Source organism: Ips typographus, linkage group LG2 (genome assembly GCF_016097725.1).
Source record: "Ips typographus isolate SLU linkage group LG2, UJ_Ityp_2.0, whole genome shotgun sequence".
Classification (NCBI taxonomy): Eukaryota; Metazoa; Arthropoda; class Insecta; order Coleoptera; family Curculionidae; genus Ips; species Ips typographus.
The window spans coordinates 26,458,234-26,485,361 of record NC_138423.1 but is presented as its reverse complement, the minus strand read 5'-3'; the positions used below and the strand labels follow the sequence as shown (position 1 = coordinate 26,485,361).

The 27,128-nt window shown below is 35.5% G+C and overlaps 2 protein-coding genes across 11 annotated transcripts; one reads left to right on the top strand and one right to left on the bottom strand.

Annotated features, from left to right (window-relative positions):
* Positions 1-18: 18 nt before the first annotated feature.
* LOC145725124 (nose resistant to fluoxetine protein 6-like) lies at positions 19-12,303 on the top strand. Its single transcript, XM_081973747.1, has 11 exons — positions 19-482; positions 7,254-7,465; positions 8,596-8,822; positions 8,956-9,041; positions 9,094-9,290; positions 9,718-9,875; positions 10,579-10,747; positions 10,804-11,139; positions 11,523-11,670; positions 11,728-11,912; positions 11,971-12,303. Exons 1-11 carry the CDS (start codon positions 269-271, stop codon positions 12,160-12,162), a joined length of 2,124 nt encoding a protein of 707 aa, XP_081829873.1. The 5' UTR covers positions 19-268; the 3' UTR covers positions 12,163-12,303.
* Positions 12,304-13,751: 1,448 nt separating this feature from the next.
* On the bottom strand, positions 13,752-26,994 carry AMPdeam (AMP deaminase). 10 transcript variants are annotated; one of them, XM_081972788.1, is made up of 10 exons: positions 26,708-26,994; positions 21,715-21,868; positions 21,056-21,188; positions 19,690-19,855; positions 18,347-18,466; positions 17,302-17,518; positions 16,934-17,240; positions 16,104-16,262; positions 15,633-15,823; positions 13,752-15,237 (listed from the first exon to the last, which is right to left on the bottom strand). In XM_081972788.1, the coding sequence occupies exons 1-10, from the start codon at positions 26,835-26,837 to the stop codon at positions 14,367-14,369; spliced, it is 2,448 nt and encodes an 815-aa protein (XP_081828914.1). In that variant the 5' UTR covers positions 26,838-26,994; the 3' UTR covers positions 13,752-14,366. The 10 variants fall into 10 exon arrangements, with proteins under 10 accessions (XP_081828914.1, XP_081828916.1, XP_081828920.1 ...); XM_081972790.1 differs by having other exon boundaries at positions 16,970-17,240; XM_081972794.1 differs by lacking the exon at positions 26,708-26,994 and adding an exon at positions 25,422-25,567.
* Between the last annotated feature and the right edge of the window lie 134 nt (positions 26,995-27,128).

The following is a 27,128-nucleotide window of genomic DNA, read 5'->3' as shown; positions in this document are numbered from 1 at the left end:
ATTAGTCGCATAACTAACAAAAAATTAGAGTTAAAAAGTAAAATTCACAAATTAAAAATTCTTAAGCCTTGTCTTAAGTTCATAATTACCTAAACTCATAAGAAAGTCAAATACAAGTTATTACAAAACACAACATGATATAAACACACCACTATACGAAAATTTTCGTTTGGCCGTAGTACCAGGTATTCAGTTGTCAGTTACCTCGTACGTGTAGTACCCCAAAACACTTTTACTCTCGCGGTAGTCGCGCGCGGGTACCGCCAAAATGAACTTCTTGGCGCGGTCCTTGCTTTTGGTTTTTGTCGTCGGTACCAACGCGGCTTTGGCTTCCTACATAAACTCGATTAACCGAGGAAAATTTGTGGATATTTTTCCAGAATTGCCTCTTGAAGTTATTGACGTGGATGATGTTTTATGCAGGCAACAAAGTAGATTGTATGTTGAAGCTTTGAAAAATTTAACTTTGTGGGCTTATGAAAGTAAGTATATAGAAAAATAGTACACAATGAAGTTATGTTTAATTATTGCGATAAGAATTATACAGTAGGTATACTCTATGTGGCTGATCGGTTAATCAAAATTAGACATCTCGTATAAAAAGTAATGTTTTTATAAGTATAATGGTACAGGAGACTTAAAGCTACGTTTTCCTCCACGGTCGCCAGTCGTCAGCGACCGCGACTCGGTAGCGACGATTGATTCGTTCACGATTTTCGCTCCGGCTTCTGTTTTCCTCTAGATTTAATTCGCTGGCGAATTTTGCTTCGTGTGGTAATTCTCATCGGAGTTGAAACGTTAAACGGAGTTAAAATGAACCTGTCTAAAACAAGGTCTTTACTTTTATTCTTGGACAGTTATCAGGATGATGATATATTACTACTGTCCTTAGTGCATGATCGGGAAAGAAGAGAACAAGTTTTACCAATGTTTAAGAAGCGAAAAGAAGAAGGATTTCATTCTTTATTCTGGGATCATATAATTCTGGGTTATTACTGATCAGATGAACAAGCATCCTTTTCAATGGTAAATCCATCCATTTCTGGATAAAACTTCGCGGCGACTAACGACTGTACTGCTCTAGGGCGAGACAAGCGACTGGCGACAATTCGCTGGTAGCAGCGACCCGCGAATTTGTAGGAAAACAGTTGTACTTAAATTACATTAATCCAGGTCTAGCGAATTGGTAGCAGCTACCGTGTCGCGGTCGCTGACGACTGGCGACCGTGGAGGAAAACGTAGCTTAAAAATTGTTTAACATGTTTGTAGAAGATCTGTAGAAGTGAGAGGATCTTGGAGTGTCACACGTCCACAGTCATTATTAACAGTAAAACAAACATGTTTTTACCTCAAAATAAAATATGAATAACATTATTTAGTGGAAAACAAAGCCTTCAAAACCATTGTCCGGCGTCATGTCTTTATTCTTAAATGTGTTTCTAAAAACAATCTAAAGCATTCCATTACTTGGAAATCAACTGACTATAGTACAAGTATACTATGATATTAAGGAATTTGTGTCAATCCTGTGCCGCACTTTCTATCTTAATGTTCGTAATACCTGCCTACACTCCATTTATTATGTAAACATTACAAATGTAGAGCGATTTAAATCATCCAATGGACCATTTGGAAGTATTTCTGTGCAAAGTAATTTAGTGACCTTGCTCAAATAAAATGTTTGGGTTACATACCTACAGACTAAAAGTGGTCTGGTTTCCATATAAGTATTATAACACGTGTTGGTTAGAATTATTAATACTTTCTTCTTGAACCACGTATAATAGCCTCAACACCGCTCTTTAGGCAGGTTACTATAGGTATAAGTAATGATGGTAAATAATTTAATGGTGTATTTATAGGGTCAAAATAATAGGATTTAGCACAACTTACCTTAGATGACATGTTAACGGATAGAGAAATACAGGACGTCAAAGTTACTTTTTTAAGTATTCGAGAGTGCCAAATTTGATTCTCTAGTCAGTTTTAAGCCAACTTATAAGGTACAACAAATAATTTGCTTTAAAATCACTTTAACTTTTTTCTGGTAAAGCGAAGTGACAACTGAAATCCAAGTATCGGTTATCCAATATTTTCTTAACAAAAAAGGTATACTTAGTTGGTATCCCTAAGATCAATGGTTTTCGAGATATTTGCAATTAAAGTATTCGGTGCCATACATGATTTGCAATTTGTAATGTTCTTGAAGGATGGAGCCTTAGCTCATTTCTCATTGCAAGTAAGAAATTACTTAAACAAAAATTTTCCAACTCGTTAAATTGGTCCAAATATCATACCAACACGAAGTTCGACTTTTAGCCGTCCCAGATTTTTGTATCTGGGTATACCGGAAGCTTTTGTGTATGAAGAAATGATAGATAACCGAGACAAATTATTAATTAATTCAAATTCAAAATGCTGTTGAGACATTTTGGACCAATAATAGGCAGTTATTTGAACTAAAACTTTCTTAAATTTTTCTTATAAAAAAGCGAATTATTTGCTGCAGGTGGCGACCTCTACGAGCTGGCTTAAAACTGAGTTGATAATCAAATTTGTCATACTTAAAAACCCTCGAATCTCTAATTTTCTTTCTTAATATCTAATTTGAAGTAAAATATGACAGTAGGTATACATTTCAATTCTAGGAGGGTGTTGAATAACACACAGAGTGTAAACCACATTGTATTTCATTTACTATTAATAAGTTATATGTTTATTACATTCTTCCGTATGATTTTTATTAACTAGAGCTGGGAATGTGAGTTTAATATAGTATAGACAATCACTTTTCTGTAGGTATACCTTTTGCAACTGCGTAACATAGGTCGTTAATAGCATGTTTCAAGGTTTAAAAATTACTATACAGTTAGAAAAATATTTCGTAACCTGAGAATTTACTTTAGATCTATTATATGTACACGCACGTCGATGTAAGAAAAGTAGCAAAGTTTTTCCATAAATGCAGATCACCTAACAAGAAATTGCCACATAGATATTTACCTACCTAATTAGTCTCGTAGGTTAAATGCTAATTCGGTATTTACAATTCCTTATTATTGTTACGATTTTCCCGTGGGTTCACACAAAGTCAATTTAACTCAACAATTAATAAATTTATTACACTTCAAAACACTCCGTACAATAATTAACACAGCTACTAAAAACACTACTACAATTCCACAATTATTCCACTATTTAAACTTAACCGCGTTCCCAAATTCACTACTACACTACTACTACTAACTACGCCGTCGTCAACGCCGCTTCTTTTATATTCGCAAACCACGTTCTAGAATGACCGCGAAACGCTTCGCGATTTGCTTCGACCGTCCAAGATTCTTCCAGGTGGCGCCTGCTAACTGTGGCCTACTTTAACACGCGCCCGGCCAGATATTGCGGCGCATCGGTTTCATCCTGACTCGAGTATAGTAGGCCCAAACCGTAACACTGCCCCCCTCTTAAAGCTGATCGTCCCGATCTGCTTCATCTAGTCCCTGGTATTTCTTGAGTCTGTCCAGATGGACAATTTTTATCTTGCCTTTGGGGCTGCGTTGGACTCTGTACACGACGTCGTTTAACCTTTTTACCACATTGTAAGGTCCCTCCCAAACAGGTGTTAGTTTCGGTGATTTGCCTTTCTTCCTCTGAGGGTTAAACAACCAAACTTTATCATCCTTCTGGAACCCTCCCGAATTGGCCCTCAGATCATAACGAGCTTTCATCTTGTCGCTAGTTAGATTCAAACTTTCCCTGACCAGATCATGGATGTTCAGTAATCTGTTTTGCAACTCGTCAACGTAGTTCTCAATGTTCGTGCTTTGGCCTGTTGGAGATCCGAACACCACATGCCCAAGGAATTCGACTTGCTTTTGGAAGAACCAACACTTTTTGGCGTTCAATCGAAGATGGGCACCACCTATTCTAGCAAATACTTCTTGCAAGTTGTCCAGATGTTCTTCAAAAGTTTTTCCCATCACCATGATATCGTCCAGATAAACCAAGCAAGTCTTCCAGTTAAGGCCACGAAGCACAATTTCCATTAGTCTTTCAAACGTAGCAGGAGCATTACAAAGTCCGAAGGGCATCACATTGAATTGGTACAGCCCATTTCCAGCAGAAAAAGCAGTCTTCTCCTTATCTTGCTCCTCAATGCCAACTTGCCAGTACCCACTCTTCAAATCTAAAGTAGAAAACCAACAGGATCCTGCCAAAGTCGTCAGTGTGTCGTCGATACGGGGAAGTGGATAGCTGTCCTTTTTGGTCACGTCATTCAGTTTTCGGTAATCTACACAAAATCTGCTTGATCCATCTTTCTTAGTGACCAGAACAACAGGTGATGACCAAGGGCTGCAGGATTCTTCTATAACTCCGTCGTCAAGCATCCTGTCCACTAATTCCTGCACTTCCTGTTGTTTGGCTATTGGTAGTCTCCTAGGTGGTTGTCGAATCGGTTGTGCATTGCCGGTGTTAATTCGGTGTTTTACAATGGTAGTTTTTCCCATATTGTTCGGTGTTCCAAATATGCTACCATGGTCCAAAATCAGTTTCCGAGCCTTCTTCAGTTGTGGTGTTGACAGATGTTTCCAGGTCTTTTCAAGTTCATTTAAGAGCTTGTTTTCCCTCAACTGCTCCTCCTGTTCTGGTAACCCATCGCAATTGGTTATTTTGACTACAGGCTCGAATACCGCAATAATTTCGCCTTTGTTGATTTTTACGTCGTCTGAAAAAATGTTTGCAACTCTTATTGGGACTTCACTTCCTCCATTTACAAGTGATTTCCCAATGAGGCATCTTCCTGGTCGGTCCGGGTTTCGTACAAGTCCAACACAGCTCCCAGAATTCTGCTCCAATTGTCCAATAATTATTTGCTCGGAATTGCCGCTTATTTTTACTGTCTGAGATGCCAAAACATTAATGGGTGACTCACAGCGGTGACTGGTTGACAGGATGAACTCTTCACTTCCAAACCTTAGGATATTTTGCTCGGGATCAAAAGAAAATCCATGTTGACGAATCAGGTCCATTCCCAGAATAAATTCATCTTCAATATCCGCTACTAACACAGTGTGGGAAAACGTAATCCTTCCAAGGCAAATCTTGACTGTTATTTCTCCTAAAACTTTAGCCGATTCTCCAGTCACAGTGCGCAGGAGAATACTTCTTCGTAAAGGCTTAACTTGACTTTTATCCACAAGGTTTGACCGGATCAAAGATACTGCCGCACCGGTATCCAAAGTAAAAGTAACGTTCATCGCATCCACCTTTCCATCTACGTTCAGGCTTCCCATTGATCTACCCAGGTTTCTGATGGAGATAATTCTGGGGGCTTTGTTTTCGCTAGTCAACATTCGCCCCGTAATGTTGACTAGTGGGAGTTTTCCTGGTCCCTCCTGGATGGTTGTACGTCCCTCGTTGGAGAGCGGGACGGTATCCTTACTCGACAATCTCGTTTGATGTGTCCCGTACGTCCGCATCGATAACACTCCACTCTAGTGATCGGGCGTGACCGTTCTAACTGTGTGGACTGGCCATTTGCTAATGCTGCCATTTGTTGCACTATTTGGCCGAACATTGATTTAATTTCATTCATTGGTGCAGCAGCATGATCGGCTGGCGGTTCTCTCTCCTCTTGAATAGTCACGGCCCTGATCCTTGGCTTTAAGTCATTGCACGCAGCTTCAACTTCCAGCGCTCGAACTAGTAATTCGCTGCTGTTGCTTCCTTTGAACATCTTCAGCATTTTCTTTACTTCCAGATCTCGAATTCCATCTACAAAACACTGTGCCACAAGTTCTTCTTGGATTTCATCCGGGACGGCTGGATAAGCCAGATGCACAAGGCGACGAATTTCGGCCTCAAACTCTTGTAAATTTTCACCAGTTTTCTGCAGTCTTGCCTTTAATTGTGTTTGGTACACTCCTTTCCTATGCTGATCCCCATAACGTCGTTCTAATGCAGCTACTAATGCGTCATAGTTGCTTTGTTGGGCGATAGGCAGAGTCTGTAACAGCTCCAATGCAGGTCCTCGTAATGCCACCACCAGTGCTACAGCCTTTTCCTCGTTACTCCATCTATTTGCATTTGCAGCGGCCTCAAATTGGAGTTGGTACGTTGCCCATGAAGTTTGACCGTCGTATGTGGGAGGCTTGATCTTGTTGAGCCCGTTTCCGGTGATCACTGTAGAGCTGGCTCCTCTGCTGTCAATTTTCTGCTCTAAGTCACGTAACTTTATCTCGACATCATTCTGGATTTTATTAATGTCCTCCCGAACATCGTTCTGAATTTTATTCATGTCCTCCCGAACATCGTCTAATTTTACCTGAACGTCATACTCCATCTTTTTGAGACTATGGGATACATACTCTTGGATTTCTGTTTTGGTCCCCGCTAGACCGTTCAATATTTCTATGTTACGTTTTTCTTGCCGCTCTCTATCTTCTTCTTTGTCTTTTTGTCGAATCCTTTCTTGTTCTTCCTTCTCTTGTTGTCGAATCCTTTCTTGTTCTTGTCGAATCCTTTCTTGTTCTTCCTTGTCTTGTTGTCGAATCCTTTCTTGTTCTTCCTTCTCTTGTTGTCGAATCCTTTCTTGTTCTTCCTTGTCTTGTTGTCGAATTCTTTCTTGTTCTTCCTTGTCTTGTTGTCGATTTTGTTTAAGCATTTCCATCATAGCTGCAAGTTGGGCCTCCATGTTTGCACTTTGACGTCTTGTTATTGGCATAAAATAAATTTAACACACCACTGTTTCGAAAATCTCTAGTCCGGTTCTGAACACTGTTTTTAACCCGAAGTTTAGTTCCAACTCACGTCGCACTAAAGTCCGATCCCACTTCTGACACCAATTGTTACGATTTTCCCGTGGGTTCACACAAAGTCAATTTAACTCAACAATTAATAAATTTATTACACTTCAAAACACTCCGTACAATAATTAACACAGCTACTAAAAACACTACTACAATTCCACAATTATTCCACTATTTAAACTTAACCGCGTTCCCAAATTCACTACTACACTACTACTACTAACTACGCCGTCGTCAACGCCGCTTCTTTTATATTCGCAAACCACGTTCTAGAATGACCGCGAAACGCTTCGCGATTTGCTTCGACCGTCCAAGATTCTTCCAGGTGGCGCCTGCTAACTGTGGCCTACTTTAACACGCGCCCGGCCAGATATTGCGGCGCATCGGTTTCATCCTGACTCGAGTATAGTAGGCCCAAACCGTAACATTATTTTATTTTACTTTTAGTGCGAGATTCTAGTGCGAAGTCGGTTCAAGGGATCTTGCGAGGTAGCATAGCTCAGTTCGGACACTTTGAAGAGTGTTTAACTGTGAAAGCACCATTTCCAACGCAATATTGTCTAACTACTGTAACTGCCAATGTTCCAGCTACTAAAAATTCACGTGATTCCAAATCTTTGTGGTACGAAGGGAATGAAACTGTAATCAACAAAATTTATGTAAGCATACTTTTTAATTTTTAAAATAATAACTCTTAAGACACTAATAATATTGCAAAAATGTTCGGATTGCCAAAGCTAGGTGCCAGAGTTACGTCGATCTGGTTACTGAAACGTGTATTATTTTCGACACTATAAAGTCGGCCAACTCATACATTTAAATTACATTTTTCGAATGCGAAATTTGATACTTAAGTTGTCGATAAACGTACTACAGCAGTCGTTAATTCTTTTGATGCAATGTTTTGAATATTACAATAATACACACTTACATGCATAGTAAATATTCTTATGATGAGCAACAATCTGAAACGTATTTTGGTCAAGGTATATCCCATAGTAGTTACTTATACACAGTTGTTTCTCTCGTCTTACAGTTAATTTTAAAATGTTCATACGTCTGTCTGATGTATGGCATATCTTAAAGAGAACGCTAATAAGTAAAAATTTTCAAAACAGAAAAAATAAAAAAAATATATTAATTAATAATGTAAGTAACTGATTTGACAACACTGAGAGTTTTAATTAAAAACTTCAATAGGCAATTTAAAAATCTGCTAAACGACTAAACTAAGATTACTTTAAGACTCCTTCCGAAGTCAGTCAGGTGTCAGTGACTCTGATTTGGTTATTTTCTTTACAATTATAGCAAAAGTGTTACGTCCAAGTGAACAAACTCGTAAGTAGTTACGTAATGGATTACAATTCGTTGGTCGACGCTGCCGGTTGTAGGTCAGTTATATAAGTTTTACTTTCAATGTCAGTGTACCACTGTACCGAGTGATGCCGTTCATGCAACTCACGGTATCACCTGTTATTATATGAATGCCGAAATCAGGTGAAGATTGGTTACGGAGGTGTGATAAAAGTGCAATAAAAATACGTGAATATAATATACTTTCTTAACAAGTGCGGAAAATGGTACCTTCCCGTGCGCGATTGCCGTTGGCTCGAAGTAACAAAGCCAACCTATCGGGAATGGGAAAGACCCTTTTTGCATGTGTTATAACAAATTTCATTTCACATTCACGGGGAAAAATATCTTGACACATATAAATATGTAATTATGTAAAAAGTGCTATTTACTTAAATTATTAGGTCTATTGAAAACAGGTTTGTGACTTTTTTAGGACAAAAAAGATCCATCTCAGCAACCAGAAAATGTTGTTTTACTGGGTTGGTGTATCCCCGCATCATGTAAACCAAACAAACTACAAGAGTACCTTAACGATTACCTAGCGACAGTGGACACCCCTTTAAAATCAGAAAATGTGACGTATTCGTCACATATTGCAGACCAAAGTTGTCAGATTCGCTATAATGAACGAAATTGGGATTATCTGGATGTATCTTTCTTGTAAGTAGCTTATAAAAAGAAAAGTTCTGAAACTTGACTTTTTGCTTGGAGTCAAAGATGATCTTTAAGGGGATAAGTTTTATAAAAAATATTTAATCATAGATTATTCCAGTAAATTTATATTGTTACGTAGATTTGTGTGTGGCATTATAATCATTCTGATGATAATAGCAACTTTATGTGACGTCATGTGGCCTAATGAAGAAAAACTACATGGAGGTAAGAGTATAGTACATCATTGACAATTTATTTTTGAAAAATACAATTTTAGGATCGCCAATACGAAACTTGTGCGTTTCATTTTCAATTATCAAAAACTATCCCAAGCTGAGCCGTAGCGAAGACTCGAATTCAGCTTTGGGGGTTTTGTACGGAATGAGAGTATTCTGCATGTGCATGATAATTACGGATCATCGATTTGGTACATTCTTAAGTAGCGGTATAATGAATTTTGACACGGTAGAAGAAGTAGGTATACTCGATTATACAGAGGGTGTACTAAAAATATAACGCCTAATTTTAAAGAGCGCTAGCACAAAAGACGTCAAAACAAACACTTTTGTCTATAATATGGCTTATGGCTTCGTCTCATTCTTTCTGTTATTGAGAAAAAACATGCCTTTGTTTCATTATTTTTGAAACCAGGTTATCCCCGCCTGTAAAACTGCCAACAAAAAAAAAAGTATCAAAATAATGACAAAGTTTACATTTTTGACTTTTTCTTACTGTTTTATTATCCTGTAGTTCACAAACAACAACAAATTTTAGTTTTTTTTGCGAATTCTACCGCTCCTGAAAATTGATCGGTATATTTATGGGACGCCCTGTATATTTCACATACAAAAAGCACACCCTACAACATTATTACACAGTTAAAAAATATACCTATTTTTAGCAATTCAGATCATTCCTGGGCACTCTATTCTTCCATGGAGATTTATTTGTAGATTCCTTCTTCATTTTGAGTGGGTTGCTAGTAACCTACTGCTTACTAGTCCAATGGGAAAAGAAATTTATGAATCCAGGATTTATAATTCTTTTAAGATACGTGAGGTAGTAAAAATACGATAATTAATTATTTACTGTAGTACAGGGTGGGCTAATTTATGACGGTAGGTTATTGGAGTGTCCACAAAGATAAAGAAACGTTTGAAAAGTCGAAAGCTTTTATTTAGACGTTTCGAGGTTGATTAGTTTCTTCATCAGTAGGCAACTACAAAATGATTAACAGAAAAGTCAAAAACAGAGCACGGCTAACAAACAATCTTAAAACAACTTAACACAAATTCACAGAATGACAACAGATATAAAATACATATGAAAGTGCGAAATAAAATAAACAAAAAAAAAGAAAAGTACGAAATAATTATGTATAAAAGTACCTAAGTACATTAGAAACATTTTATGTTAAGATGAAAATTTTCAGACGCTCATAAATTCACTACTCACATGCCAAAGTGGTCAATTTGGCCCACCCTATATAGCATCGGCTGCATAAGGCGTGTTTCTTTATAAATGTATTAGGTGTTACAAAATAAGTATATGATTTTAATTTAAGTGAACAAAACGTAATGATGCTCTTTAAACAATAATTTAAAAAAACATTAAAATTGATCTAACGACATAATCAAGGTCTGCATAGTTCATGGCCAGAAGTAAGCAGCAGTAAGTTTTTAGACTTAAGCCGGCATTTATAAAGGAATGCGCTGAATATAGAAACTCGAATAAACATTTCAAAAAGTTATATAATTTACAGGATTATTCCAGTATACGCTTTCGTCATCTTTTTTTGCTCGACCATGTTCGAATTTATAGGATTCGGCCCGATGTGGAAAACAATTATTTCTCCTGAAGTGCAAGATTGCAGGAAAAACTGGTGGGCGAACTTACTGTTCATCAGCAATTACGTCAACTCTGACCACATGGTATGACTGAATATCACGTTAAAACTAAATTCGCTATACATTATTTTGTGTTTTAGTGTATGGTACACAGCTGGTACCTATCATGCGACTTCCACTATTTCATCTTAGCCCTATTTTTAACAATTTTGATCTATAAAATGAAGAAAACCGGTTTGGTACTTTTGGCTATTATTTTTATAGCATCAATACTCGTTCCGTTTACAATCGTTTACATACACAAAAGACCCGCGGTGTTATTCTTCTATTTGGACTTTATCAGGAGTCCAAAAACTCATCCCGACTTTTTGTTGACCTATATAAAATCGCATGCCAGAAGTACGCCCTACGTTGTAGGTATCATTGCTGGATACATGTTCTACAGGTTGAGGCAGCATAAAGTTAACGTCAACTGGGTAAGTTTAATCGAAGTATGGGAGTTAGAGTGGTGGTAGCTCGTCACATAAATTATAAACTTAACTAGGTCACCCAAACAAACGTATACGCATAACAATCTTATACTTAAGTGCTAAATGAGATTACAAGGTAGAAAAGAGAAAGTTACCGAGTTATCCAATAGTATTAAATTGGGTTAGGCCAACCAATATAACGAACTGATAATTGGTGATGTAGTCATCAATAGTTTCTGATTATAAAATTCTCTTTAAAATTTTTTTTATATACAAAGTTTTAGCGTTTAACTGTCGTTTGGAGTTTTGACACAAATAAGAAAACAACCAGAAATAAAGAGAATTTAATAAACGCTAAATGATCGTGATTGTACATTATTATTTTGCAGATTCTGTCTTATGTAATATTTATCGTTTCGGTCACTTTGATGATTATATCCATTGTAACCGGTGCTATATTCTACAATCCATACTACGAGTATAACACTTTAGACGCTGCATCATACTCGGCTTTACACCGAACAGTTTGGGCAATCGGTATTTATTATCCAATAGAAAACTAAATAAACAAAATGATTGTTTAAACGAATTTAGGAAGTGTCGGAGTACTCTACGTAGCTAGTTATGGTAAAATTAAATGGGTCTACGCTTTCCTGGCTTGGAAACCCTGGATACCTCTGAGTAAACTGGTCTACGGTGCCTACTTGGTACATTTTCAAATACAAATGAGAGGGGTGGCTAAAAAAGGAGCGTCAGATGTTACTTCCTACTTTGATATTGTAAGAACACTTCATCTATTCATATGCAGTAGATAATCAAATCCATATTTTTTTACAGATAAGCCTGGCGATTTCCGATATAATTTTGTCATTCGGTGTAGCTTTTGTACTTTACTTATCAATCGAAGCGCCCTTTAGGAATGTATTTGCTCTTTTATTTTTTCCACCTAAAGAGCATAAAAAATCCATTACCAACGATAACAACAACGAAGAGGCCGTCAACGATAAAACCTGTGATAGTCATTTATAGACCTCTAGATACTGTTTAATTAGATGTTTAATAATTTAGTTTTAAGAGAAATGTACATATGTATAGTTACTTTATAATGAGCTAATAAACAATTAAATATACAATTTTGTTACCTAGGAATAAAATATTTTTGGGATGACATCTGGAAACTGTTTCATTTAAATTACTCCCTTACTTGACAAGCTACGTCAAAATGTCATAGAAAACAAAAGATAGAGCAGATTTCAAGCGTTCTAAAAATATCCCCACAAGAGTTGATTGATAACTCCGTTTGGACGCTAGAGGGCGTTAAATTTCCTTTACCATAATATCACATATTGTAAATATTTTTTAGTCAGATTTCATGTATCTCTTAATCCGGCCGAGTTCCTGGCAAAGAAATGGTTAAAATGTTAAATTTTAGGTCTAACTCTGTTAGTTTTTGAGATATCAAAAAACCAACTGAACCAGCGTCTTTTCCGGGAAATTTTAACATAAAATGACACCGAGACGGTAACTGTAACTTGACAAATAAAAAAGTTGTATTTTTGACGGTTCTAGGCCGCCATTTTGAATTTTCTGTCAAAATTATGACTTGCACCTCATTCTGAAGGAAATTTCACGTAGTTACAAGAAATGAGAGACAAAATGGCGTAGCACGCCGCCATTTTGAATTTTCTGTCAAAATATTGACTTGCACCTCATTCTGAAGGAAATTTCACGTAGTTTCAAGAAATGAGAGACAAAATAGCGTTCCAGGCCGCCATTTTGAATTTTCTGTCAAATTATTGACTTGCACCTCATTCTGAAGGAAATTTCACGTAGTTTCAAGAAATGAGAGACAAAATGGCGTAGCACGCCGCCATTTTGAATTTTCTGTCAAAATATTGACTTGCACCTCATTTTAAAGGAAATTTCACGTAGTTTCAAAAAATGACAGACAAAATGTCGTCGCAGGCCGCCATTTTGAATTTTCTGTCAAAATATTGACTTGCACCTTATTTTAAAGGAAATATTGCGTAGTTTCAAGAAATGACAGACAAAGAAAAGAAGAATGCCCTGAGAAAAGCCCGAATGCCCTAAAATTACAGCTAAAAGAAATTTGAAACTGTCAAACTTTTTAGACGGCTCCCGTAACTGTCCAGATTATTTTAAAGAATTCCTAAATGCCCACTTCAAAATGGTGAGCATATATGCCAAATTTCATTGTGGCTCACTTTTACGTCTTGCTAGCTCCGTTAGGGGGCACTTTTCGACTACAGTTGGGAGTTTATTTTTTATATTTACTTTCCAGTCAATTTGGACCCCCTGTATTTATAACAATTATTATTGTCCAGGATGTATAAAAAAAGTTGGATGCATTGACAATTGAACACGTCAGCAAAAGTCTGATTGATATTATATAACCAACTGTCAAATTACGTCACATCCGCTTCGGCAGACTGACACATGTCACGAGTTTTTCTCCATCTTTGCGGAGAGCATTAAATGATTTCTTTGTTCTTATTGTTAACGTTGATTTCCTAAGGATTTAAAAAAAAAAAACTAAAATGCTTGGAGAAAGCACAAATAACCTAATAAACAACCCACTATGACTAAATAATACAGAGTTTCCGTCACAATAATTTTAATAACATTAGCTCATTTACAATAAATCATCTGTGAGTAAATTTCAAAATAAATCACTCACCAATATACAATTTCATAATTAAATAAATAATTGATATATTTTAGCAAATATATTAACAGTAATAAGTACTAAACTTAGCATCTAGTTAATTTAATCATTATTTTAAAAATATATGATAAATTGGAGAACAAACTTACACAGTACATGCGTTTTTTTTTATAAATAAACGCTATTTTATTTTGAACAAATTAGTTCAATAAAATATATGAAATTCTAAAAAAGAAACTATTATAAATTGGTATTGCAATCAAACAATTTTGAATTAAATAAAAAAAATCATGGTGTAATAAATTTAATCTAAACTAATTAGTAGAAATAAATGTAAAAACATTCTATAAAGTTTATGTATATAAAGTTAAATACTAATCAATAACTTACATAGCGGAACTATACATCCAGCTTCAATAAAGTTAAGGCTGTGGTGGAACACCACATTAAATTATTTTTTCATGTGTTTAGAAAAAATCGTCAGAGCTCTTCACCTGCCACTAATAATAACATTTAAAACGTAGCAAATGCAGTAAACTGTGAAGAATTATTCCCTGAATTCCATTTCTAACTTGTGATTCTTGAAAATATTTGAAAATTCATCTATAAGAGTTTCGTATCTGAAGGCAACTCTGATATCAGGAACGTTAGTCCTGGCAATATCATTGCCGGCAACACCTTCTTTAGTGTAATTAGGTCCTAGCCAATACTGTTTAGTTTTGTGCGGAAAGCCTGACATTAAAACGCTATTTCTAGCCAGTTCGCACATGTCGCAACTAGACAGTTTCCAGACTTGCGCTGCAATCGAATACTCTTCCATTAAAGGTTCTTTGGTAAAGTGGAATTGTAACGGATCGTCACTGGACAATGAAACCACCAAACCTCTGGCCAGGTATTCCGGTAAAGGATTACGGTGGTAATTTAAAAACAGACTGTTGTTTGACAGCGGTGACATGGCTATACCAATTTGGGCTAAATAGTATAAATATTGAAGGACAGGCACTTTCCGCAACAGAAGACCGTGAGAAATATTCTCGGAAAGCATGTAACCGCATACTAAATGTTGGACAGGACCCGCTTCACCACAGTGAGGTCTTAATACGAAAGTAGGCAAACCCTTTTCAGCTCTAAAGTGATTTAGAACCGTCAAATTGGCGTACATGTAGTACATGTAATAAGCGTAATTCGGATTTTCTTCATCGCTCCAGTCTTCCGGTTTGGGGGTGTCTTTATCGAACAACGGATTTTTCTCTGGTTTGCTTTCGTCGTCGACCGAATCAAATCCAATGACGTACTGCAGAAACTTGTGCAAGTTTGGATGAGAGCTCGGCCGGGCCGTCACTTCAAACAGCGGAACGAATATGTTGTCAATAACTTGTTGAAATGTGTTCAGAACTTTGTTCAGTTTGAAGATGTCACTGTAATCAATAAGTATGTTAATAATAATGTACAGTTATTGGTAATTTAGAAAGGAGTTTTTAGTTAAAAGTAGCATTATACCACTGGTGACAACTATACTTATCTCAAAAATGTTGTTAGCTCAATAGCGTCATTATTTTTTATCCAGTAGGTGTAACATAATGCATTAAACAAGACCAAAAACAAACGCAGAACATTAAACATACGCAGATGAGATGAAAATCGCAACCAGATTCTATAAATAACGTCACAGTAACAATAACTATGAAAAAGAAATTACGAATGGGACAACAGCCACCATAAAAATCAAATAGGTATAAGCCACCGTTTTAAAACAACTCTTTTAAATTAAAGTATTTCAAAAATCAAGTGTTATGTTGTATTTTCTACTTACAACAGCCTCGGTGTTTGGATCAGCCAACGCACGTTGTCGGAATAAACGTTGGAGTCTATGGCCCATGCAGCTAATTTATCCCACTCGTCTTTGCTTTTTCCATAAATACTCAGACGTAATTCCACGTTTTGGTATTTCGATTCCTCCAAATCGCTAGCTACCTCTTTAATTATGCTCGCAAAATATTTGCCCTGAAAAATGAGACAACAGAATAATATTTTAATAGATGCGACGAAGTAAATATAATTTATCAGATTTACAAATACACACTATTGTAATATCTAGAAAAGTATCGGTTAAGTTACAGAAAAAATTGGGTATTTTAATACTATCATTAATATCTCAAACTGAAAATATGTATTGTTTTCTTTGCTGTTTATTATCTAAAAAACCACACAAAACTTTGTATAATCTTAACCTGGAAACCTTCTTGTATTATAGGTATAATGTTCCGATTAAATGCAAACTCACATTGATAAAATTATCGGTTTTCAAAAACACCTCCCTTAGTCTGCTCTCACCGATGGGGTTGTATTTTGCGTTAAATTTATCAAATCTATGAAAGGTATTCCTGTCGGCATGAACGTCCAGCATATCAACGGTCAAGTCAAACGGTGTAAGATTCATTGACTGAAAAGTAACAAACATAATATAATACTAAACTTTTCATGAAGCAATAATATTGTCAATAATTATTATCAATCAGTTTATACCAAAGATTCATACTATCAAAGTCATTTTGAAGTGTTTTTGGGTTTCAGTAGCCAGACTCGCATGCAATACAGCTACGTATAGGAAGGATTATCGAGGTATAAAACAAATATACGTATAGATAGATAGATAGCTATTATACATATTAACGGTTTCAAAATGCAAATACAGACACATTTTCCATAACACAAACTACGACTCAAGTAAACAGAGCCAGTCATACTAAATCCATCTTAAAAGAGTCCATAACAATATCATAATATTATTTAACCGACACTGTAGGTCTTATGGTTACTGAGATTCGAATACATGTATAACCAACTTTCAACACACTACACACGGTTGTTAAAGCTCGTGCAAACGTCACTTACACTAGTTAGCATCTTCGTTAAATTTTGTAACTCTCAAAATGCTATTTTTTGGACTTACATGCAAAGTAAAATAACCAAATTCTGCGATCACTACACTAAAAAGACAACGAATGAAACATAAACACAAACAACAACTCTACTCTAGGTACGCGTTAAAACTACGCCACTACTGCCACTCTATTGCTCTCTAATGAACCCCAAAAACCACCACAAACTTACAAGATCCACAACCTCATCTTCGTCCTGAATACCGACCTGGAACACTTCCCGGAGAGTCATTTCTTTTCCGCCGCTCACGGTCACCACCTCGTCCGCGTTGTTCTTCAGCGCTTTCTTAATGAACCGTAGCAAATGCTTCTGGTTCATGCAAGAAGCAGCGTGAATATGCGTGTCCACTTTCCTGATGTTGTAAAAGTCACGATGAGGCACCGCCTTTTGCGACGCCAACTCCCGGAGTTCGTTCAGGAGAACGTGCAACTGGAACTTGGAGGACAAGTAGCTCAGTCGACGATAGCAAAAGGACTTCCTGTGTTAATCATCAGTTTGTCTAAATAAATATTAGGGCAATTGTGGTTAAATCAACTTACAAAGGCCCATCGGCAATCATGTTACACATGGTGTAAAAATCGTTGGTAAATTGTACCACATCGGGGTACGGGTAATCGTTGGGTTTTCCCGTTTTGACAGCTTCTTCATTACAGTACACGTTGTACACTCCCCCGTTGTTTTTGAAAACTTCAGTTGTTTCAAGAATTTCCGGTGCTTCCCACGGCTTTGTTCTTGGAGGATGATGAATACCGTGTTCTAGAAAAAACGTCTCATTTGGTGTTACTACTAAAGCAATTTGCATAACGACTGCCTCCAACGGCTCTATAAGAAGTATACAATAGAAAAATACATCCATAGTCCATACAGGATGGGTTAATAATGATAAGCTGTGCAAGCGACTGTTTGTCCAACTAATTATATTCATAATAAAGCTTTGAAAAAAGTCGTCTTAATAAATGTGGCCAGAAAAAAAAAAACTTCTTCTGTCTCTAAATCCGTTGCTAGACCGCATTTCACTACCACTAAAACGAAGAATACCATTTAACTCAGTCATTTTATTTAACTGCTTATTACCCCACCCTGTACAAAATAACAATAGTTGGCTTACTTTACCAAAATATATTGTTTAATTTCCTTGGAAACGTGTACAACTGTGGCTACTTTAAGGACATCAAACTTTAATTGGTTTACTATCGTCACCTTACTTTAGAACAACGGCTTGGGTAGTCCTGGGATGAGGGAAGGTAACAGAAACAATTAACTGTGGTGCTGGGCACTCTGTTACCCTCCTCATCCCACGACTATCCAAGCCGTTGATCAAACTTTAATGTGAAGTGTGAAAAGTGATCGGTATTTATTGCATGTTAGTTCATGCCAAAAAGTGTTGTTAGCATCAAAATTCTCAAAAACTTGCCTGTCAAGTAAGGGTGTTCATGTATTCAGTTTATTTTGTGAGAACCAGAGTTATAATAAAATACCAAATATTCGCAAGAATGGGGTGAAACTGTAAGAAATACAAACTTACGAACAAAACAGAAGCAAAAAGGCGAATATTTGGTTCATATAATTGTGTATACATTTTACCTGGAAAGGATATCTCTGACTTTAAAAGACGTACTATATCTTCTCTTGTCAGCGATTGCATTACAACGTCGTCTATGGAGGTTCTTGCTGTTTTAATCAGCAGGGACTTATATTCTTCATCTAAGTAAAATCATTTAGAATGCGTTAAAAAAGAAGGAAATAAATATATGAAATAAAGATGCACTGGTGTATTGATGGTATGGAAAAACTATAGTTTTATAGCTGCAAACATTAACTAACAGATTAGGTTGGATTAGAAACAAAATTGTACGTGTGGTATTCAAGGTAATAACGTATAATATTAAAACACATTATTACGCCAGTACAAATTAAAAATAAGTTGTTCTGCTCCCGATAACAACTTTCTAGTTTTGATAAGTTGAGGATCACTAAATACTTTTATAACCAATATAAAAATACCGGTTTCATATCATCATCAATCTGTATCAATGTCTAAATTTCTTAATAATAAACATGTTTGGTTTTAAACAAGTAATATCCCAATTTATATGCTTTAGATAAGATGTCTGTTTACTTCTGCAAACATAAACGATAATCTATAATTATTATTACTAAGTAAACAATAAGGCGTTCACCCTGTTCTTAGTGAGGATCTTAGACTTTCCAGTGATTACAATATCCCAATCTTGAACTCATAAAATGTTATTTTTGAAAAACACATCTAAACTAAGCGCCAATGAAATCACACATTCCGTTTTTTAATTTTGACTAGCAAATTGTTTGTTTCAAATTCAAACAATATGGTTTTATTGTGAGTATGAAAAATCCGTAATTTTAAAAGAAACTTTTTCGATCGCACAAAACAACTGTTAATAGTCTGGACTGTCTCAGGTATTGCAAAATGTTTTATTGATCCATCACAAGCCACACAGTACGTATAAGTAAACCCAATTTCAAAACAAAGAAGTAACTTCCAAAAAAAAGAAAAAAAAATGTCAAGATTTTCTTCAGGCCTTGCTTCAGCCTGCGTTCACTTTAACCCCAGGTGTAGTAAAACTGGCCATAGGAAAACCACGTAACTGACAGAGAAACATTGATAATTGCATACGCGAGACAAAGACAGAAAACAGAAAACAAAGTCCAAGTAGGCGGCAATTTTTTGCGATGTTGTCAAAGATCTCTCTGAATTCGCATACTAAACATTTTATTTTCTGTCTTTGTCTCGCGCATGCAATTAATATCTATGTTTCTCTGTCAGTTTCACGGTTTTCCTACAGCCAGTTTTAGTTTTACCACATCTGTATATGTAACAGTGGTATCTAATCAAATTAAGTAAAATTGTGTAAAATCAAGTGATCTTTAGAACAAAAGATGTACTGTACCTTCAATGGTTTGTTTTTCGTCGTGCTTCTGTTGCTCATTGTCAGGATCCAAAAATCTGGCTGCGGTCGATGAGAAACTCTGATGGGACATGCTCATATAACGTTTTCGGATCTCCAACGCTTGAATAATGAGCTTGGAAGCCCGTTCGAGATCCTCCAAAGGAACCTACAAAAAAAAATAATTCTAGTACAATAAGAATTACACGCACCGTAATAAGGATAAGCATAGAAACAAAATTGCTATTGATTACCATGTTGAGGGTTTGTATTGACCTGCCTTTTCTTCGAATTTTTTTTCCGGGTGTTCGAAGAATGTCTTGCGGCGTATAAAAGTACATAATTCCTGATTTAATATTTCAAATTATTGCAAGACTTAACTCAAAACTGACAAGTAATCTGTTAACCAAAAAGATTATTATATTATAAACGGCTTAAGGTAAGTTTATAAAACTTTAACTAACAATTAACAATTAAGAACTAGCAACTAAAAACTAGAAATTAAGAACTAGAACCATCATACCGTTTATAAAACCAACTAAATTTACACGGACAGATGTCAAAAAGAAAAGCAATGACATTTGCTTTTATCATCTCGTACGTTTGTTGGTTTGAATTGTTTCCATTGTTTGCCAGTTGATCTTGAGATTGTCTTGACTTAAATCCAGAGTTTGTCAAGTAAGTATTCAACTCTGTTTAAGTTAACTATACTGATTGAAGTAAGTAATGTAAATCGTGTATTTATAATGACATTTTTAAATTACCGCAAGTTCAAAAATTTGAATTTATTTACAATAAGCAAGATCCAGGTTTTAAAAATAAAGTCATGAAAGAGACGTGGGAAACCATTGGGGTAATACTTAATGAGGATCCAAAGGTTTGCGAACAAAGGTGGACTGTTTTAAGGAATACGAACTATTAACACTGTGAAGAGGAGTATCAAGGAAATCCCTTCTGGATAACCAAAACAAAAACGTCAAAAAGGAAAACGTGCCCGTGCCACTTTTTATTTTTCAACTAACAATTAAACTAAGAAGTTAAAAGTTGAGCATCTCTTAGTTGTAGTTGTTAGTTCTTAATTGCTAATTTAGTTTTTATAAACCAATACTCATGATTCCTATATGTAAACTTTTTAGTTTTCTAAATGTTTGTTCTTAATTGTTAGTTTAGTTTTTAGTTTTTTTGTTTAGTTAATTTTTTTTTATAAACAGCTTTATACATTTTTTTTTCTTGAAATTGTTATATAAATTTTATCTTCACAATTTAATGATTATCCGTTTTAGGTAATGTGATACGGTGATATACGCTATAATACTTAAGTAATTTGCGCTATTTAAATAATAGAGAAAGTTTCATTTTAATAACTTACCCCGCTTGTATCCTCGCCCGAAATTGACACTCTTTGAAAATGAGGCACGTAAAGGTCATGATCATCTAATTCATCTAGTTCTGCAGCTCCGGCAACAGAAGGTTCGTAATGACTTCGACGATCTTCTAGAGCCCTGCAAAACCCCCATATGTATAAAGCGGAGGTAAAAAAAGAAAATCTTTCAAATGTTTTTGAAAGAACAAAGTTGTTATACCAGGTTCAAAAATACATCAATTTGACATTTCCAAAATTTCCATTAGAAACAGGTAGTTTTCGGATGTATATGGAGAATTAAAACTCACCCGCAAAAAGATTGAACAATCATCGGATATTCAGAATCGAAACCAAACACCCTTCTTTTACATTTATTTTGCATCACTAAGAGTGAAAGCGATTTTTCGCAACTGATCACGTTTTTCATATTAGAAAAGATGATATCTAACCAACAGTCCCGCAGTTTCGTTACTTCCAAAGCTACCGATCGAATCTAGATACAACACGTTTAATTGGATTTTCTACTAAGTCAATAATAAGTTTCTGTGTTACGAGGTAATAAATGTCATTTCATTCAAATTCTACAATTCGCAAAATACCATTTTAAATTGGACGCTCACTCAATAAGCCTGTGTTTTCAATATAAATTCAAAGTTATAGCTTACTTTGTGGTCAACTGCCTCTGGATCTGTAGCTTTTTCTCAATTTGTTCAATTGGAAATTGAGGTACTTCGTAGGGAGCTGAAATTTCATTGGGCAATTCTGGTTCCGTGTCCGGAAATTGTGCGTTTCCAACAAACGAGGATGGACTTTCATTGCCTGCAATTTGATATTTATTGTTCAGAATCAAAAATCATAACACCTAGTAAATGTTGTACAGGGGTGGTCCGTATATTTAGACAGTTCCTGGCGACTTTCTTCATAAACGAAATACAATCACAATCTTCAAATGATAATAATTCGAAAACTAAAAAAAAAAGTATTTTTGAAATCAGAAGAAAATTATCAATCAACTCATCAGAAAATATACAGGGTGTTCCAAATCATCAACTTTGTATTTTTTTTCACCTTTGCCATGGTCTCTTATTTTAGTCAATAACGTCGACGAGTCCTATAACTATTGTATTAACAGTTTTTTTCCTAACTATAAAAATAGTCGCCACAAATTGTCTAAATATACGGACCAACCCTGTACCTCAGAGGAAGTGTCGCAAACTATTGGCGTTTCAAGTTAAGATCGCAGCGCCCTGCGCCAGTTGAACTAAAATCGGGCAACCCGTTCCTAACCTAACATTATAAATAATATGACACTGTCACTTCATATTTATGAAACCAGTGACCGAAACTGTTTTGAAAACTGATCACCAGAGGGAGTATCTCTTACCTTGAAACGCCAATATAAATGTATTCACCTACCATCTTAATTAAACTCTTTGTATACAAATATGAAAAATTCGAAACTATCCATATGAAATCAGCGGTAAGAAAAGAGAAACCAGTGGTGGTTCTTATGAACTTTCTAGGAGCCAGTTTATTATACCTTGGTTAGCGCGAGAATATACTGGCCTACGATAATGCTTTAAATAATTTGACCAAAATCGGAATAAAGTGTGTTAAAACCGACAGGAAACTTGTCTCGCTTCTTCATTACCTTCACTTTTTGATATACAAGCACCCCTATCCTCAAACGGGTCCGCACTGTCGCACACTTTATTAAAATACATTACTAAACGAAACTAAAAAGCAAGCTAGATGGCGGAGACCGACTGACCTCCCCAACTCGACCGATACTACTTTCTACTAACGAAATCCTCTCCTTATCAAATTTTAATTTGTCTGTGCTTAGCATTAATAAACGCGGTGTAGCCCCTATTCTTTTAATTAAATCACAAAAATTGATAAAGAGCAGCGTTGCTTTTTCAAATTTCGTCCATCACTAAAATTAATGATAATGTTAACTACGGTATTTAAATTAAAAATTCAATTATGATAAAATGAACGAGGTGTTTTTATAATTAAATCAAAACAAAAACCAAGAATATAACTATTAGTATAAAATACAGAGCAGAAAACTTGAAAATTATTTATAGTAAATGAGGACAGTTCATTGCCGAAGAAAGAGCATACATCAAAAGTGGCACCTGGCGCATTTACTCCCTCCCTCCCTCCTACCTTGTTGTCAGCGTTTATGATGAAAACCTAGGTGCAGAGGGTCATTCACTGGGGACTGACCAATCTCTTTTTTTTTTCGGCTTCCCTGTATGTAATTAAAAAAACTAAAATAGCCATTTGATGTAGTTGAATCTAAAAATTACTACGAAAATATTCTTAACCTAGAAATAAAAGGACTACAGTCAATAATAATGTTTTTTCTAATAAATCATCGGGAATATTTAAATATTTTCGAAATGTGCTCGAAATTCTGCAAATACTTTATATAAAAAAAAATCTTAAATAATTTTTCGAATCATTGGCAATTAGGAATTATTCAAGTTATCATTATGGCTTAAAACTTCCTGTCACATTTTATAATTATACTCCTATGTGATAATACCACACCTTTAGCTGGCAGTGTTGGCCCAGCCCACATAATTATAGTAGTCATACGTTTTACAACGTACCACCAAAGAATAGCTATTATGCTTTTGTTTATTTTATTAATAACAAATGATGGAACACCATTTGATTAGTGTAGTCCCTAACTAGAGAGCAAAATAAAAAATAAGTAAAAAAATGCCTTGTGACTTATAGGTATATTTCCATTATTAATGAACAAGTAAACTACGTATTTTCTTATAGGTACCTAAATACATTTTTGCACGAAAATGACGTTTAATAATTTTCCTAAATCCTGAATGCATGAAATTAATACATAATTCCTATCAAAATTTCAGCAACCTTACATAGCCTACTGACCTGATCTATTAGCATCAACAAAGGAATCAACCCTCAAAAAGTTCGGAGAATTGACGAGAATAACCAGTTCATCACAGTCCGGTGTTTGATTCACTCCACGCGAACTCATGTCGCACTTTTCACAATAATTTGAAAACCCCAATCAATTTGAACAATTTTTGTCCGCGGTGATGTGTTTCACTTTGCCTCAGTGTAAAATCTATTGTGGACTGAAACTGGTGCTGACTGGCACATTTACAAATCGTAAAAATACACTTTTGAACTGGCTAACGTTAAAAATACAACTCTCGGAATGTGATTTACCTACTGACATAAAACGCGTACCTACAGGTGCAACATACGGTTTATTCAACCTACTATTTCAAGTGATTACTGAAATGAATTAATTTAGCTTTGTTAAGGCTTTATATCACATGATGTTTCAACAATATAACCAGCTTATGACTCCCCAGTATCATAAATTTGATATTATTAGCACAAATTGCTGACTTCAAGGACTTGACTAATCGCTAACTCAATTGCATTTCTCAGTATGTTTGGTACCTTAATAATTGATGTTTACATAATACAGAACAGGTTGCAAGCAATACTGATAAAAGTGGTACTAATTATTAAAGCAATATCTAGTAGTATGTTTGTATTGCGGCAAAAGAAGTACGTACGTCTTACTTGATAGACTTCATCCTCATCAGAATCGTCATCTTGTACTATAATGATACCCCTTTTCGACATTAACAACTAGCTTCCAGAGTCCCGAACCGCATATCTATATTAAAAATTACAATGACGTTTAAAGAAATAATGCCTAACCTTAACAGACAGAGTTATCGATCAAACTCAATTGATGTAATCAATTATTATTACATGTGATGCGAAAAGTACTGCTCAATTATAAATTAAACTTTCGAAGTGAACGGCAAAAAAATAAATAAAACTGCCTCTAAACCATAATAAAAAATAAAATCATTAGGTTGTTTAAGGAAATCAAAACAGCTTTGCAGCTAGGCTATTTTTTGGCCTAGGGATTAAGTGTTTAATCAACGTTAATGGTAACGGTTCAATGGAGTCTCCATTAAAGTAACAATTTAAAAATTACCTATTTTTCTTGCAATTCACTTATGAAAAGAATTGCATGTGGCAATAAAGTTTGGTATAAGGCCATCCACGCTCTGCCAATCATATGCTTTTGCAAATTTTTGTTAAAATTGAAATGTTGAATTATGATTTGTGCTGTTGTTGTACTGTACAGGGTGGGCCAAGTTGGACATATTTAAATGGGAAGTGCTCTTATTAATAGAGATAGGCAAAAACTGATGCTGAAGTATGAAGCTGACATTTGATACAAAAAGGGTATCCTCGCTTGACCTGGTACTTGATTCTACGCGAAAAGTTGCTGTAGAAATGTATTTTTAGAAATAAAAAACTATGAACCTGGAAGTTTTAAAAAAACCTATACCTATGACCCTGTACATCATACCGCCAACTAGCCAATCACATTTCACTCCACTTCACCACTATTGGTGTTTCAAGTTAAGATCGCACTGATCGCAGCGCCATTTGAACTAAAATCGGGCAACACGTTCCTATGTTCCTAACCTAACATTAGGGAGTTTTTGAAACGGTACATATCCTGAGCCGGTATCGGTTAGCATAAACCTAACCGCACGACTATTTTGACAGATAAATATATAGTTTTTGAACCTCCGGCGAACAACAACGATAACGGTAATCACAAGTTGTTTGATAACTATTTGATTTGACGCAAACTGTTGGTGCTCGCCAAATTAAAATTTAAAAATGTTGAATGAGGAAATTGTTGCATTTGACACTGATTCGGATGATAGTGGTCTAGAGGATGTGCTGTTACTCGAAGTTCTAAATGAAAACCCCAGAGTTAACTTTTAGAGCATAATTTTAATTTAATTTTGATATGTCACAGTATCTCCAAAAGTAACAAACTCAAACTCGCAGACATCAGCACCACAGAACAATAACAAAATTAAATTGAGAATTGAGGTTAGATTTTTGCCTTTTCGTTACCGCAACCGTTATGTCTACCGTCCGTAAGCTACGGAAACGGTATACGCTAAATAGCATACCGTATGTCAAAATTGTCAAATGGCGTTAATCGGAGTGTTTTCTGAGGGGCTTCAAAAACTCTCTATTATAAATAAAATAATATGACAATGTCAGAGTGTCACTTCATATTTATGAAACCTGTGCTAAATTCCTAACCAAAATATGCCAAAATCAACGTAAACAAAGGGAGAAATGACAGCTAGAATGCCCGAAACTGTTTTCATAACTGATCACCAGAGGGAGTATCTCTTATCTTGAAACGCCAATTGCCAACCAAATTTACAATGGCTCCTCCTAGTTTTTAATAACAAATAACAAATGAAAAACTGGAAAGACCCAATTATTAACCCCATTATTTAAACTAAGGAAAAATCTAAGTAAATTTGAAATATTGAAATATAAAGTAGTATTTTTTCAATTTCAAAATCAATAAGGTGTTTTCAATTTCTATGCTATTTAATTCAATCTCCGTAGGATCCCAAAAGTTGACAAATCGACCTTAAGGTGGAATAAGATTGAAAATTAGTTTAAATGGCAGAATTGAAAACGTTTTGGAAACGTTTTAAACTTGCGTGGAAACGTATTAAAATCTGAAGGGAGATCAAGAGATCAATAAATACATAACCTCACTTAGGGAAACAATAATAAAAATTCTCTACTAACCCATCCTGTTTTGTTCCATAAGGGGATTGGCATTTTCGGATTCCCTGTCAGCATCGTCCTCATCAACGTCTGTGTAAATGCCCACTTTTTGAACTTTCCTAAGTCCATTAACCAGCATTCTTTCACTCATGTTTTCAATATGTTTCCAAGTTTCGACTACAAATTACACAGGTCGACTCGAAAATAGTCGAAAACGAAAGACGAGAATCGGACTCGGACTGGAGTGTTGAAATTCCACACGCCACACGACGCGATCTTCGCACTAAAAATCGAGTGATCGCGTTTACATCAATAATTATTATTGTTGTTGAATTTGCAATTGGTTTTATTCACTCGCACGGGAGTCTGTTATACGAATAAATCACTTGAGTGCGTAATAGGTATAACAGAAGTAAACGAAACGAACAAACACAAAGTTGCT